General features: G+C 36.0%; 1 protein-coding gene across 1 annotated transcript; it reads right to left on the bottom strand.

Annotated features, from left to right (window-relative positions):
- Nucleotides 1-3,169: 3,169 nt before the first annotated feature.
- LOC125857197 (uncharacterized) lies at nt 3,170-4,805 on the bottom strand. The gene is made up of 6 exons (XM_049536889.1): nt 4,594-4,805; nt 4,367-4,446; nt 4,163-4,224; nt 3,785-4,057; nt 3,578-3,628; nt 3,170-3,511 (listed from the first exon to the last, which is right to left on the bottom strand). Exons 1-6 carry the CDS (start codon nt 4,803-4,805, stop codon nt 3,170-3,172), a joined length of 1,020 nt encoding a protein of 339 aa, XP_049392846.1.
- Nucleotides 4,806-17,047: the final 12,242 nt, after the last annotated feature.

The raw sequence follows: 17,047 nt of genomic DNA, 5'->3' as shown, positions 1-17,047 counted from the left end.
TGCCTTGATTCGCTAGCCATTGGCTTTGAACCTCTCGCCCTTATCATTTTCCAGCTCAATAGAACCTGACTGAAACACCTGCATTACCTTAAAAGGTCCTGACCATTTGGATCTCAACTTTCCCGGAAACAGATGAAGTTTGGAGTTGAAAAGTAACACCAAGTCACCAGGAGTGAAGCTTTTTTTTTATCAATATACTTGTCATGATATATAGCTTTATCCCTTCCTTATACAGTGCAGACCTCTCATAGGCTCTCATACAGAACTTATCCATCTCATTGATCTGAACCAACCTCTGGTTTGCAGTTTCGCTCCAACTAAGGTTCAACTTCTTCAAAGCCCAGAGTGCTTTATGCTCAAACTCAATCGACAAATGACATGCCTTTCCAAACACCAAATGATATGGAGACATACAAATAGGAGTCTTGAAAGGTGTCTGATATGCCCATAGAGTATCATCTAACTTCCGAGCCCAATCTTTCCTGTTGGCATTCACCGTTTTAGCCAGAATTGCTTTAATTTCTTTGTTGGAGACCTCCACTTGGCCACTGGTCTGTGGGTGATACGGTGTTGCTACCTTGTGCTGTTTAACTCCATATTTATCCAAAAGAGAACTGAATACCTTATTGTAGAAATGAGAACCACCATCACTGATGTTAGCTCTGGGTGTGCTGAACCTTGAAGAGATATTCATCTTCAGAAAACCAGCAACACTCTTACCATTATTCTCAGGCAAAGGAACTGCCTCAACCCATTTGGACACATAGTCCACTACAACTAATATCTACTTCTGCCCATAGGAGCTCACAAATGGTCCCATGAAGTCGATTCCCCACACATCAAACAGCTCCACCTCTAGAATAGGTGTCATGGGTAAATCATGGCGCCGAGAGATGGATCCTTGTCACTGGCACACATCATAACTCCTCACTAAATCCATCGCATCCTGATGAATTGTGGGCTAGTAGTACCCACACTGAAGTATCTTATGAGCTGTGTGAGCACCTCTATGATGACCACCTACTGGAGAGGAGTGACAAGCTTCTAGAATATGCAACATCTCAACTTCAGGAACACATTGCCTGATGATGTTATCAGCACACACCCTGTAGAGATAAGGTTCATCCAAAAAATACTTGCCCACATCATACAGGAACCTTTTCCTTTGTTGTTAAGTCAGCCCCTTAGGCATCAAGTCACTAATGAGATAGTTAGTAAAATCAACAAACCAAGGAATAAGATCAAGAATAGCGGCTTATACCTGCTCATCCGGGAGCAAATAATTTATGTTGAGCTCGAGTTCTCTTTCTTTTCAGCCTCCAACCTCGATAGGTGATCAACCACTTGGTTTTCACAACCTTTCATATCCTTAACCTCAAAATCAAACTCCTGAAGTAGTAACACCCATTTGATAAACCTTGGTTTGGCATACTTCTTTGCCATGAGGTATCTCAAAGCTACATGGTCCGTATAGATTATCACTTTAGTGCCTAGAAAGTAAGCTCTGGATTTTTCAAAAACATACACGACTGCCAGTGGTTCCTGTAGTGTAATTGTGTAGTTTCACTGTGCCCCATTCAGTGACTTACTAGCATAGTAAATCGGATGGAACATCTTGTTGCACTTCTGCCCCAACACAACTCTTAACGCAGTACCACTAGCATCACACATTACCTCAAATGGCTCTGCCCAATCTGGGCCAATCCTCACTGGCGGAGAAATCAGCTTCTCCTTAAGGCATTCAAAAGCTCTAAGACATGCCTTATCAAAGAAAAATTTTGCCTCCTTCTCCAAAAGCTTGCACATGGGGTGTGCAATTTTTGAGAAGTTCTTGATGAACCACCTATAAAATACGGCATGTCTTAAGAAACTTTGAAGACCTTTCACACAGATCGGTGGAGGTAACTTTTCAGTCACCTCAATTTTGGCCTTGTCGACCTCAATCCCTTTCTGTGACACCTTTTGTCCAAGGACTATACTCCTTAACCATGAAATGACACTTCTTCCAGTTCAGCACTAGATTTGCCTCCTCGCATCTCTGTAGGGCCCTTTTAAGTTTCAACAAACAATCATTAAAAGTATCACCTACCACTAAAAAATCATCTATGAACACCTCCAGAGTGTCCTCCACCATGTCTGAGAACATATACATCATACACCTTTGGAAAGTTGCTGGTGCATTACATAGTCCAAATGGCATACATTTAAATGCAAAGGTACCATACGGACATGTAAAGGTAGTCTTTTCCTGATCTTCAGGAGCAATCGATTTCTGGTTATAACCGGAGTATCCATCTAAGAAGAAATACCACCCATTTCCAGCCAATCTGTCAAGCATCTGGTCCATGAAAGGCATTGGGAAGTGATCCTTTAAGGTCCACTTGTTCAGCTTCCTGTAGTCCATACACACTTGTCATTGAGTAACTGGTCTTTGTGGGACCAACTCATCCTTTGCATTCGCGACCACAGTCATACCACCCTTTTTGGTACACATTGCACTTGACTTACCCAGTGGCTGTCAGAAATGGGGTACACCACCCCAACATCTAACCACTTGATTATCTCCTTTTTGACAACCTCTTGCATAGGTGGGTTTAACCTCCTCTGGTGTTCAATGCTTGGGCTCCAGTCTTTCTCAAGTTGGATCTTATGGGTGCATATACCTGGAGGTCTTCCAATGATGTCAACAATGGTCCACCAATGGCCCTTTTGTACCTAATCAACACTTTGATCACAACTTGGACCTGTTCATCATTCAAATCTGCAGCCATAATCATAGGTAAAGTGTTGTTAGTTCACAAAAAGAAATACCTCAGGTGACTAGGCAACTGTTTCAGTTTTAGTACAAGTGGCTCCTCAATGGATGGTTTTGCTGGAAGACTTGGCCTGTTTTTAAAATCCAGGTTCAATTTCTTTGGAGCATAAGAGTGTGCTCACATACCCTGTAAAGTATTCATGGTCTCTACATAATCAGACCGGAAATCAGCTTCAAAGTTCATCAACACTGCAACCAAGGTTTCAACAGCCTGCCTCTCTTCAATGGTTTCTCCCATTTCTTCTTCCTCAAAAACATCTAATGCAGACACCACATTCATGTCATGTGGCTGCTTTATGAACCTACAAATATTAATTTTTACCTCCTTTTTGTTGAGTCTGAATTCAGTTCACCTCACTCAACATCTACCAATGCTCGTCCCGTGGTCAGAAATGGTCTTCCCAAAATAATGGGAACCTCAAAATCTACTTCGCAATCCAAGATAATGAAGATTGCTGGAAAGATGAACGTGTCCACCTTTACGAGCACATCACATAGAATGCCCATAGGTCGCTTCACTGACCTATCTGATATCATCAACCTCATGGCTGTGGGTTTTGGAACTCCTAAGCCAAGTTGCTTGTAGATGGCCAGCGCCATCAAGTTTATACTGGCCCCAAAGTCACACAAGGCCTTTGCGAATTCAGTTGATCCGATGGTGCACGGTATGGTGAATGCACCCGGATCCTCCTCCTTCTGCACCAGAGATCAGGTAGCAATAGCCCTGCAGTGATGAGCATTGTCAGTTAAATCAATACTTACAAATGTTTTCTTTGTGACCAAGTCTTTCATGAACTTGGCATATCCTGGCATCTGCTCAAGGGCTTCCACCAACAGTATGTTCACGGACAGTTGTCTCAGCATGGTGATGATTTTAACAAATTTCCCATCCTCTGGTTTCTATTTTAGCCTTTGAGGAAAAATAGGAGGTGGTCATGGGATTTGTTGTAATGGCAAGGTTCCCTTAACCTCTTTTTCTTTTGCTTCTGCTGGTTTGGCTATTGGTTGAGCATCTTCCAAGTCGTCTACTTGCTTAGCTTTATCCTCCTCTCTTCCAACTTGCTCCAACACCTGCTTATGTTTAATGCCTACAGAAATTGGGTCAATAAGAATCATACCACTCCTGGTGGTGATAGCCATGCAGTGCCTTTCCTTTTCCGGATTTTGAATCGTGTCACTAGGTAGTGACCCATTCTTTCTCTGATTTAATAAGACTGAAAGTTGCCCCAATTGCTGCTCAATCTACTTGATAGATGTGGTCTGAGAGTCTACCAGTTGACTCATACTAGAGAAATCACTTTTCATCTCCTTCACCCCCCCTTCAGTCGATTCAACTTTTTGTAGCACCTTGGCCAACATGTCTTCCAGCTTAGACCTGCTGGAACTACCACTTGTCCGGTGTTTATTACCTGGGGCACATAGACACCACTTTGATCATTTCTGTACCCATCTTTGTTTTGCTAGTTCCATGCTCTGTGTTTGCTGGCCTATCATATCGTCCTTCCCTTGAGTAGTTCTGACCTACATTTCCAGAATTGTAACCCTAGTTGCCTGAGATATAATCTTGGAAATCTTCTTGGTTTCTCAAGTAATTTGCCTCTTCATCTAGATCAACATCTTGATCTTCAAACCTATTTGGTTGGGTCACAACATTTACCTTTTTAGACATGGAGATAATATGATTCGTGAGTAGATCTCTTTGGGTCCTCATGTGTGTCATATCCTGATCCCTTTATTCTTCTCTCTTCCTTTGTTCAGCCGACAGTTCAAATGTGCACCCCAGGTCTCCTACTTCTACCTCCCTGGTGTACCATGCCCTGTTATTCTTTGACACTTCATCCATTAGTTGCATGCTCTTTGAGAATGGCTTCCTTATAAATGATCCTCCACACACTACATCAACAACAGGTTTAGTGACATAACTCAAAGATCTATAGAAGGCCTGTTTTAGGTGTCTCTCAGTGAGACCATGGTTTGGGAACTTTTTCATCTTTTGGCTAAATCTCTACCAAGTTTCATGCATCGCTTCCCTTGGTAGCTGCTTATGGGCACTAATTTCGTCTTTCATCTGCAACTCTTTTGATTCTGGAAAGAATCATTCCAGGAAAGCCTCTTTCAACTCAGTCCATGTTCTAATTGAGTCAATCAACATCTCATTCAACCAATTGGTTGCCTCTCCAGTAAGAGACAAAGGAAACATCCTCAATCTCATCGTTGTTTGGCTTACTCCAGGAATCTCTTGCGATTTGCAAATCGCCACAAAGTTCATCAGATGTTGATTAACATCATCACCAGCTATACCCCTAAACATACCTTTCAGATTTAGCAGTTAAATCATAGTGCTGGTGATTGTGAATTGAACACCTAGAGGTATTGCAGGGAACACTATCGCTCAAGTGGCTCCAGCTCAATCCAAGTCTAAGTCATCCTCCTCATACATTATGTGAGCTGGATGTTGTGCTCTACCCCTTGAAGCTATTGGTTGGTGGTGGGGAGAAATGATTCCATCCACTGCTATGTTTTCATCCACTTCCCTAGATTGATTGTTCGCAGCATTCGGCTGAATACCTCTTGCAATGGTTTCAGCTTCCAATCCAAATCTCTGTCTCTGTGCCTCAAGTTCTTGTGCGTTCACCATCTTACAGATTGTTTTCCGGAGTTCTGGATCGTATGGGACTAATAGGGCTCCCATACTTCTAGTATTTGGCATACACAGTCGAACTCATCTAAAAGAGATACAACAAAGAACAAGACGTAAAATTAGGAAATCTAACTAAACTTAGATTAAAAGCTAGTAAACCACTTCTGAATTGAAATTTCCTGGCAGTGGTGCTAAAATTTGATACGTCCAAACTTACACCTCAATTAAGAGATATAAACGGTCGAAGTCAATTTATAGAACTCAACGTGAGTTTAGGTCGATCCCACAGAGAATTTCTTTAGATAAATGATTTCACTATTACATTTAACTCAAATGTCGTTATTATTTCCTAAATAAACAATTACTGAAAGTAAAATAGGATTTAGCGTTAACACTTTAGTAACCATAAGTGTAAAGTAGTGTTTAATTCAACAATGAATAAAATATCAGTTTTGAAGTTGTTTCAATAATTACTGAAACTAGGATTGTGTTTCCCACAACGTTGCATCTAATGTTCTTCCGTAACTGAGTTTCAGGCAACTTATGTCTACAAACTACGTGCGAGTTAGCTATATCTGACACTTCTCAGTCTACTCAGATAATTTTCACTCAAGTCCTCTCGGTCCTAGAGTGTTACATGATTTACCATCGCATACAATAGTGTGAAGGTTCTTTTCTCTGGAACTCGAACTTTGACTCCATGTAGTTAGATTAGTTTAGCTTTTTCCTGACTATCACTTTTCTCTCGAACAAATGACAGATACAGGCTCATTCTAATACGTGCACTCATCAGAATATATGAATAACGAAAACTAAACTACAGTTTGTAACCACATATTTCCTTTCACTCATTTTATGAAATCACAATTAGAATTACGTCATAGATCCCACAACCCCAGTTGTGGTGTTTAGCCACTTATGATTTCACGTAAATGTTCAGAAATATCGAATGAAAATATGTTAGAAAGTACTTACGAGAATAAGCAATCAACAACCACTTTGATATTTCAAGAACCGGAAAACTGAACTTCAATCTTAATTCAATATCCAATATCGAAAACCAAAAGATATGAATAATGGAAACTCGTTCGTCGTTTAAGGTAAGATAAGATAAAAAAAAAAACGACCTAATTAATTCAAATGTGTGTTTTAAAAAGAGTCCTACTCGAAGTAAGAATGGAATGTCGGGCCTTTTCACGCCCATTTTTACGGCCAGTCAAAGGCTTCGTGGTCCGTGAAGCCATTCGTGGTCTTCACTTGGACTAACCCACACTTGGTTCTTCAAGACCTGTACACTGTCTCAGTACCACGAACACTACCACAAATCGTGACAGTAACCACGGTCTGTGTAGTTGTCCATGGTATCAATTCCCATTTAAGCTTTTCTTTGCCCATCCACTTGTTCACTTTCTTGATTGGCACCACGGACCATTATGAGGACCACGGTCCGTGAGGTTGGCCGTGACCTTCACTTGGTCTACTCTACTCTCAACTCCTCCAAGGTCTTCACAGTGGTTTACTTTTCAGGGCAGTCACTACGGACCATTGTGAGTACCACGATCCGTGAGGTTGGCAGTGATCTTCACTTGGTCTACTCTACTCTCAACTCCTCCAAGGTCTTCACATTGGTTCACCTTTCACGGCAGTCACCATGGATCGTGACAAGGACTATGGCCCGTAATGGGCTCTGTGGTCTTCACTTAGCATTTGGTTATCAGCAACCTTCTTTTCTTTCATCTTTCACTTTTACATGTACAAACACTACCAAACACATTATATCCACATATACACACTCGATTCTAGTCTTAGTCCTTAGTATTCAAGCATCAAATGTGCCAAGATTTCGGTACTTCAATAACACCATGCATAACTAAGGTAAAAATATTAGAGAAGCAATCTAAAACCACAGTGTAGGGGGATAACAAATTTATTCTAAGAATCATATCAAAGTCAGGAATATATAAAAACATATGGTCACCCTGGGTGTCACACCCTTGGATAGTAACTAAGGAAGATTGAAAGACCTAATCTGCTACTAAAACCTAACCTACAGGGGTCGACACACGCATATGAAGGACCATAGGCTTATTACTCATACCCATACGAGAAGCATGATACACAGACATATAAGAATATATATATCCCAAATCAAATAAAGTCAAGGTGGGTTGATGGCAGAAAATAATTGTACTTGTGATCACATCATCTGATGCCTCAGCATGCGCCCTTGCTGGAGCTGTATAGAAACTACCCGATCCGCCTATGCCCTAGCCATCATTTCTACCACCTAACCAGCCTCCTCGGGGGACCACCTTGAATACCCTGTGATCCACCTCGACGGTCTGGATCCTAACCTCGACCTCTAGTTGGAGGTGCTACTCGTATAGCTAGCTCTGGAACTAGAGCAATCTTTCTTCGCAAAGGGAAATTTCTGGTCCATTGACCTAACTCACCACAGTCAGAACAAACCTAAGATGATCTACTCCTAGAAGCACGACCATCATGCCCTGAAGTACAAGCTTGGGACCCATGACTCTGACTAGAGCCAACCTCACTTTGGGTATACCGATCACCCTCTGAACACTACAATGAGGCCTGAATAGATCGACTAGGTTGACCATATTAAAACCATTTTCCAACCCTATCATGTGCATCTCTGACCTTGGAATGGGACTCACTATAGCTACCCTCATATCTAGCTCTCTTGTTGTTTCCCTCTTGGGCCTCATGACAGAGTTGCTCAATACAGCGGGCATGATCAACAACATCTAGAAAGGAGTAACCCACCTATATCATAAATCACTACAACAAATTTTATTATTAGTGATGAATAATATTGTCACTTAAAATTCATATTTCGTCACAAAAACATTTTTGAGACAAAAGAAATCCGTCAATCTTTCGTCCCTAAAGCATGGGACACTAAATGTATATTGAGACGACTTAGTGTTCCATTACTAAATAGAGGTATATTCACTACGGAAATATTTTTTTTCCCGAAAGACATAGTATTTATGCCGAACTTGTTCGTCATAGAAATAATAAAATGTTGTAGGTAATAGTATATTTTCGTCACTAAAGAGGTTATTAAGGATGAAAAAACTTATGTGTCACTAAATATTTAGTTTTATTAGTGACGAATTCATTTCTCTCTTTGTAATATGTATTTTGTAGTTGAACAAACATTATTTCGTCACTAAAAACTATCTTTTACCTACATATTCTTTTATCCTTAAATGTATAAATTAGTGACAATTTTTCTTTTATACAATTTTGTAGATGAAAATGATGGTATCGTGTTGTCAGTAATCACAAGAATCATGTTACATTTAAATTCAAAGCGCCATTATTTAGAATTTGTATTTAACTATGTTTCCATTGATTTATAATTTTATTAAGAAAATACAATTAGTAAATAATACATAAATATCTAAAACATAATAGAATGTAGTGGTCTATTTTATAACGAGTATGCTACAAATTATAAATAACAATTGAGTACTTTGTGTCTAAACATTTCTCATTGTTGATGAAAAGTAAATATAATAAGTTTTGCATTTGGCTCACCCAGATAGGTCTGAAGGCTTTTCAACAAAATCAAGAACAACCCTCGTACCTAAAAAAATGTTGGTATTCTTGCAAAGATAGCTAGCCATCAAATGAACCCAATAACCATTTCAAAGCAAAAGCGAAAACCACTAGCAAATAGGAGCAGAATAAAGTAGATTCTAGCATGACATGCATTTATACAAAAGCTTATTCTACCAAAACGGCAATTATCTATCGATTTAATCAATCAAAAATAATTTGTACAAAAATAAATACAAATCAATTGATACAAACCAATTTATACAAATACAGATGAAAATAACTCAATTATACAAATACACGTGAATTATACAAATGTACCCACGAATTGTACAAATGTGGTGTGAATTATAGAAACAGGGTCTCCCATAGCAGCTTAAACTATAGCTACAACCCGTAAATATGCAAACTATAGTTAAGGAGCCTAATTAAGTATATTATAATGGCTTTTTTTTGATTTGTTTCCCCTGTTTTTATTTATTTTTACCTTTCATCTTTTATAAGTGACCCCATAGAGAGTATTAGGGACAAGTTTTTTTAATCAATTTAAGGAACATATTACCTTCCTTGAATTATTTAAAAAACAAAGAATTAATAACCACAATAAAAGTTGTTTCTAAAAGGGTACATTTATGGACAAGCTTCTCAACTCATCGCTAAATGTTGATCATTAGTAACCCTTTTTCTTGTAGTGTTGTAATCATAAACAAGTGTAGCAAATATAACGTTATTTTTATCTATTTTTTTCGTATAAAATAGTTAATTATTTGTCTACAAATCGTTCCTATTTAAATATTGCATATTTTGTGACAAAATAATAATCGTCACTAAATCGCATGTTGATTAGAGACAATAAAGTAATCGTCACTAATTTCTTATTTATTAGATACAAAAACTAAGGTCACAAATAAGTAGAAATTTTTTTGGCTAAAGCTTACACGCTTTTACTATGAACTATATGTTGTCGTTGTTGTAACGATTTAATTTTTATGACGAAACCTTTTTCGTATAAACAATTATAACTCTTTTAAGGCAAACAATAGTTTGTCACAAATTGAATGCATTATTAGCGACAATAATTTGTGTCACTAATAACATAAAATTTGTTGCTAATGATACCTAATAAATGGCAAAAAATTATTTTTTAGTGGGAAACTTTAGTGGATAAAACTTTGCTATGAAATTGAATGTTTCGTCACTAAAAGTATATTACTTCATGAATTTAAACACTAAATGAAAGTTTTGTCACAAATGATGAATAATTAGTGACGAATTTTGAGTTGTACCTAATAATTTCGCAGCTAATTATCACATTTATTGTAGTGCAATCGTGTGCGAACGCGAGGCCAGTCACTCGTAATCACTCGTAAAGGAGGCAGCATGCACGCTAACGTGCACGCCCAGGAGGCCATCCGTTCACGCTTAAAAGCTTTTTGTCTCCAAAAGCGTTTGTGGCAACGTAGTCACTTCTAAATTGTGGCAAACATGTCCCTACTATTTTTTTTTATATGTATAATTAATTAAAAATTCCAGAAAAGACCAAAAATAATATTATGGTACTCCTAATTTTCGATCGAAAACCTCTACTGCATAAAAAAAACTCATACAATTTTCATTCTTAATACCCATATGGAAACTCATACAATTTTTCACCCTAAATACCCTTACTATTGAAGCCCATAGAAATTTAACCTTAAATACCACAACTTTTGAAGAATCCACAATGGTAAAGGGAATATTGAGCTTTGCACTTACTGCTTCGTTATCAATCGATGATTTGATAACTAGAGATTACCTAGAGAGGGACAAAGATAATCCAAATTTTTTCAAGTACTTGGCATGATTTGTGCAGATCATAGTGAATGAGTGTTATTTGTATGAACTTCTTGGGTCTTATCATTCTTTAAATCAATTCATTTAAGTCTGTAATTTAATAACTAGTGTAATATATGATTAGTATGTAGAAGGTCCTTCAATTTCTTTTCCATCTGAAACTGAGTGGCCATTGAAAGTCTCCTTTCATGGTTGCAATGGATGGAAGGATGAACAAATAAAATGGAAAGAAAGGATTCAAACGATTAAGTGTATCCATCACCCCATATGGAAAGATGCAGGGATTAATAGAGCTATCAAGAGTTCAATTTATAGAGTCCAACTGGATCAACATTTGATTTTTGGGTTGGTAGAAAGGTGGTCTTGTGAGACTAACATTTTTTGTGTTTCTGTGGGGTGAAGCTACTGTTAGTCTAGAAGCCTCCCAAAATCATCATATCTTCAAGAGTAATAGTAGCTTAACCCCCACGAAAATACAAAAGTGTTAGTCTCCCAACACCACCTTTTTACCAAGCCAAAAATCAAATTTGGATCCATTTGAATTCTATAAATTGAAATCCTGATAGCTCCATAAATTCCTACAGCTTTTTATACAGGGTGATGGATACACTCAATCATTTGAACCCATTCTTTCTATTTTATTTATTGATCCCTACATCTATTGCAACCATGAAAGGAAACTTTCAGATTCAGATGGAAAATGAAATGAAGGATTTATACAAACATCACTCATTCACTATGATATGCACAAATCATGCCAACTACTTGCAAAAGTTTGGGTTGTCTTTGTCCCTCTTTAGATAATCTCTAGTTCTCAAATCTTCGATTGATAACGAAGCAGTAGGTGCATATCTCAATTTTCCCTCTTCCCAATCTGGATTCATCAATAACTGGGGTATTTAAGGTTAAATGGATACCGGCTTCAATATTTAGGGTATTTAGGGTGAAGATTTTATGAGTTCTCATATGTGTATTTATAATGAAAATTTTATGAGTTTTCTTTAGGCAGAAGAGCTTTTCCATGGAAATTTAAGAACTACCATAATATTATTTTTTAGTTTTATTTTTAAATTCTAATTAATTTTATACATTTTAAAACAAAATAGTAGTGACATATTTGCCACCAATTATCATATAGTTGTGTGACAATTATATACTTCACAGATCACTACAATTAATATATTGTTTGACTATCAAATCCGAAACTTAGCATCACACTATTTATGAAGGGAAAAAACAATATTTTGAGTTATTTTGAGTTAATTGTGAAGGGTTTCCTTTAATCTAGCTCCTTAATGATATAGCACATGCACTGATTTCATGCTTCTTATAAAAGGAAAGCATACTAGGGTTTGTTGACGACCACACATATAATTGATAGGCCACACAAACATTTAAGAAGTTACATGTTCATTTTAATCTTGGAATTAAGCTTAAGAAATAAGTTCCAATTCCTATTGAATTCCATATGTGTGGAATGACTAAGTGATGAGAAAGAATTGCAAGGCTCAATTGATGACTCCAGCCATTAGGTAAGATTATAAAGTGTTTTTTTTAGTAAGGAATGAACTCAAGGATGAAATCAGAAGTGTAGTGAGGAGCATGTTGTTAGGCCGGAAAATAATTTAGAATTGCTTACAAAAAGATATACAAAATGTCTTATCCAGTCTTACCCTACATTTCTGTAGGAGGTTGTTTTCACCACTCAAACCCCAAACCTCCTCGTCACATTGAAGAAACTTTAATAATCACACCAAGTATTGAATTACGTTACCGGAGCAAGTAATTAGATAATTTGCTCAATAATTTTATTTAATAATATTATTAGTATCTTCCACATATAACAAATAATCTACATTTAGAAATAAAAAAGGCAATAGATATGAAGGTTAGTGAATTTAAAACATATTAAAGTTAACACTTAGGAGTATTTATCATGACAACTACTAATCAATGTGAATCGAACTTTCAATCACTTCAGTTATTCACTAACACTCTAATGTTCCATATTATCCTTCACTTTAAGTGTTGAACGCTCCTTTATTATTTTTATGATCAGCATATTATTATCCTGAAGAAATCAAAAAGTAGAGAAATACCATAAAAACTATACAAGCAAAATAGAAAGAAGAGATTAGATATGGGCGAAGTTTGAGCAAAAATTCTTCCTTTAAAGCTCAACATAATTTTTTTATCTAAAGTGCCATATTTTATGGATAAAAATGAATTGGATTTTTAGATGTACCTATGCACAAAAAAGAAAGAGTACTCAAGGGTTATTCCTAAACATCATTTGAGTGCAATTTCTATAATGGACATTCCAATCAACAATAGATATTTTCTTAATCACATCCATAGTTGGTTGTATGTCACCATTGGTTTCTATTACATAACTCACATCCTATGCATTTCCTGTCACGAGTATAAGTTATTGTTGATTGCACCAACAGATCTTATGGGGTTTGTTGGGGTATGTGTGTTGTTGTGAACCTTTCAAGCTTATGAGGTCTAATTAGGTTATTGTTTGATTATATAATTATATATCTTTCGTTGATTTTTTATTTAGCTATATAAATGGTTTAGACTTGACTATATATTGGTCCATTTGGTTTTAGCCAGGTTGGATTAGCCTCATTTCCACTATGACGTGTTGTGGTGGTTACCAATGTTGTATCTTCGGCGGGTTGGCTTCCATAATGAACCCTTGTAGTGGATAGGGTATTTGGATAGCACCTCCAGCAATGTTCCTTCGTCTTTGTCTCTTTCTTATTCTATTCTTCTCCCTTGTCTATATTTACATTAATTGTGCAATATCTCTTCTTTACCTTCTTATACTATACTTCCTTTCCTTTCCTATAATTTATGCTTGATTTATCTTTTGAGCTCCGTTGGCCTATGCCTAACGAGTACCTCTTATTTGTATTCATACTACACTTCTACACCCTGCATATCATAGTATGACTTCTTTCCATTAAGGTATGCCTTGTGTAGAGCAACTTTTGGATTCAGAGACTGCGGTGAACCCCTGAAATTTGGATTTGCTAATCTCCCTCTATTTTAACTAGTATAGTCTTTATTTTGCTTTCATTTATGGTTCGGTATATATATTTTTATTTGTCCATGTACTCCTATTTTGATTAGAAGCTCGACTACGGAATGAAGCCATATCTTTTGTCATATATTTTTGTCATCATTCCTTCTATTCCCTCTATTCTATTCTTGTAATGACCTTGACGGTAAAATCTATTTTCTTGCATGCTTTTACTGCTTTGCCCCTACCCATAGCTTCCTTGAAGCTTTTGTGTCTTGCTGGATTGAGTGGGATGCTTTCCGAGGTGGTTGAGAGAGTTTTGAGAAAGTTTTTCCCTTTGGAAGGCTTTTTAAGTGAAAGAGTTGACTTTAGTCAACATCCGCATAATCTAAAGATGTATAAAAAATTTTAAAGCTCGGGAAGGTCCATATTGGTCTAGTAGAATTGTTGGTTCTGGATGTGAGGCACTCGGCTTGAGTTTGTGTGGTTAGGCATTTCATCATTAAAGTTTTGGCCAATGTTTGACTTCGATCAATATTCATGGTAAATGCGCTCGGATGAGAATTTCATTAGTGTTGTTAGCTCTGAAATACCGAGTTTGTTCTAGAGTGACCATTGGTTTGGATCTCGAGGTGTTCGGGATGAGTTTGTTGGTATACCCTATTTTAACTCACATCAAATAGTGTAAAAACATATCGATGATTCCTAAATTATTTAACTTAAGGAGTTACCACCTAATTATTTTTTAGGTAAATTAGGACACTTAAATATTTATTTAAGTAATGCTAAAATTAACTCCAATTAATGGTCTACTTAACTTATGTGATTCTAAATAAGGGTTCAAGTTATCCTAAAGGGACGAGATTAAGCATCATTTAAGATCTATTAAATATTGTTACCAATAAAACTTAGGTTGACAAAAATACATGATTTGATTAAAAATATGACGTAAGTGAAAATGAAAATATAACTTAAGAAGACATTACTAGTATTTTAAGAGAAGTACCATGCAAAGAAATTATTTAGGCTTCAAAAATTCACCAAGTAGATAAATAGTATATATATGAATACTTCTACTATAAGTTAATGAAAGCCCTCATTCGGACAGTTAATTGCAGATTTTTTTTAATGTAGTGCAGTTCATAAAGTAACGAAGCAATGAGTCAAACCATCCTTTATTAGTATTGAACTAAAATTGATTCAAGCCATCTCTATTAAAAAGGTGAATTATTTATACAACTTGACCAAAAATACAATAATATGTAAGTATATACAAATTTAGTCTTAGAAAAATGAAAAAACATTAATAAGCTTACTTAATATTTAAAAAATAGTTGCAGCCATTTGTTTTCAATTGAAAGAAAATAGTCAAGTGTTTTAAAAAATGACTCTCAAGGTCTGAAGGCTTTTGAAAGTAAGCATGTAAAAATTTGTTTTAAGACAGAACGTTAATTCCTTTTATATTAAGAAAATGAAATTGTTTTTTTTAATTTAAGGGTCATTCATGCTAGTTAAACCATACATCTTGATTTAAAAAAAGATTCCAACTAATCATGCATTATTATATTTAATGAAATGTCTATTTTTAGTTAATATAAAATTCTTATTGAGAGAGTAATCTTAACTAAGACCTAAAACCATTATAGTAAGATACACAGATGACATCAAATCAAAGAAATACATGATTTTATATACATAAATGATTAGTTGCACATAGAATGTAACTTCTGATAAATAAAAGAGATTTATAATGTGGCATATGTTAAAATGCACAATTCATCAACTTCTACTACATGAGTATATTTAATGAACCACACAAATACACATGCACACTACATATTGAAGAAAGAACATAATATTAGCACTGACCTTTTGTATGGCAATGAACACTGGCGAGGTCTTAGATCTACTGAAATCCAACTTTACTCACAAATAAAACAACACGATTAACCAAAATAAAAGCTCTGTCAATGTTTTTGGGGTTAATAGCTTAAAAGGTCACTGAACTATGAGAAATTATCTAAAAAAGTCATTGAACTTTCTTTTATATCAATAAAATCACTCAACTTACCACTTTTATCTTCAAAAATCATTCTTTCATTAAAATAAAATTCTCAACACATAAGAGACCAATATTTGTACCTCTAATAACTTGCTCTTAGATCATATGAGTTACTCAATTTTGGATCTAAAAACGTGACTGTCTTCCCCTCACTCCACAGTTTCCATTCCAGAGATAATTATTTTACATGCGAGTAGGAAAAGATAAATCGAACATATTTTCAGCTTACAACTCGAAATGTTCAGTCAATTTTGATAGCGATGAAAGTTGGTGGTTTTTTTTTTTTTGGCTGCTTAGACTTTTGAAAAAATATTTCTTATATTGCATATTCAGGCGACATATGCATTGGAAATTATGCAGTCCGTGTCATGTTAGACACAATGGCATAATTATCAAGATAAAAATGGAATACAGACATAAATATTGTGGGGTAAATTAATTTTATATTTTTGTTTATTTATGCAATCCATGATTACATGTTATAGAAAAATAATTTAATTTGTCATGGCAAATTTATTTCAATTATAAATATAGTTGAATGATTTTTAAAGATAAAAGTGTTAAGTTGAGTGATTTTATTGATACAAAAGAAAGTTTAATGATTTTTCTTGATAATTTTACATAGTTCAGTGACCTTTTAAGATATTAACTCATGTTTTTGTGATTGGGAGAGGAGATGCGAATGAAAAACTCAATGTGAACAAATGATGAGTGGCAGCCAAATTTTGAAGTGTAAAAGAGTAGCTCAAAAACCTTTGAAAATTAACTTTAAAGTATGATTTTATTGTTGAAATTAGAGTTCTTGAATTGTTGAGCAGGAATTTTAATTTCCTATTTTGAAATTAATCAAAGAAAACCATTAAACAACAAACGTTGGGATTTTTGGATGTACTTGTCATTCTTCACGTGATTGGCATAGCCATAGAACTAATATAGAGTGAAAACCTCTATCCATATCTAAAGAACAGTGGAATTTTTTTTATAATGGAGAGAGAGAGGGGGACAGATAGAGAGATAGAGAGAGAGGCTCTGGCGGCTTGTGACTTATGAGGGGCTTTGGGGGGGGGGGGGGGGGGG

This window comes from Solanum stenotomum, chromosome 1, assembly GCF_019186545.1.
Source record: "Solanum stenotomum isolate F172 chromosome 1, ASM1918654v1, whole genome shotgun sequence".
In the NCBI taxonomy this organism is placed as follows: domain Eukaryota; kingdom Viridiplantae; phylum Streptophyta; class Magnoliopsida; order Solanales; family Solanaceae; genus Solanum; species Solanum stenotomum.
The sequence above is the reverse complement of the archived record's forward strand: the minus strand, read 5'-3'. Positions and strand labels throughout refer to the sequence as shown.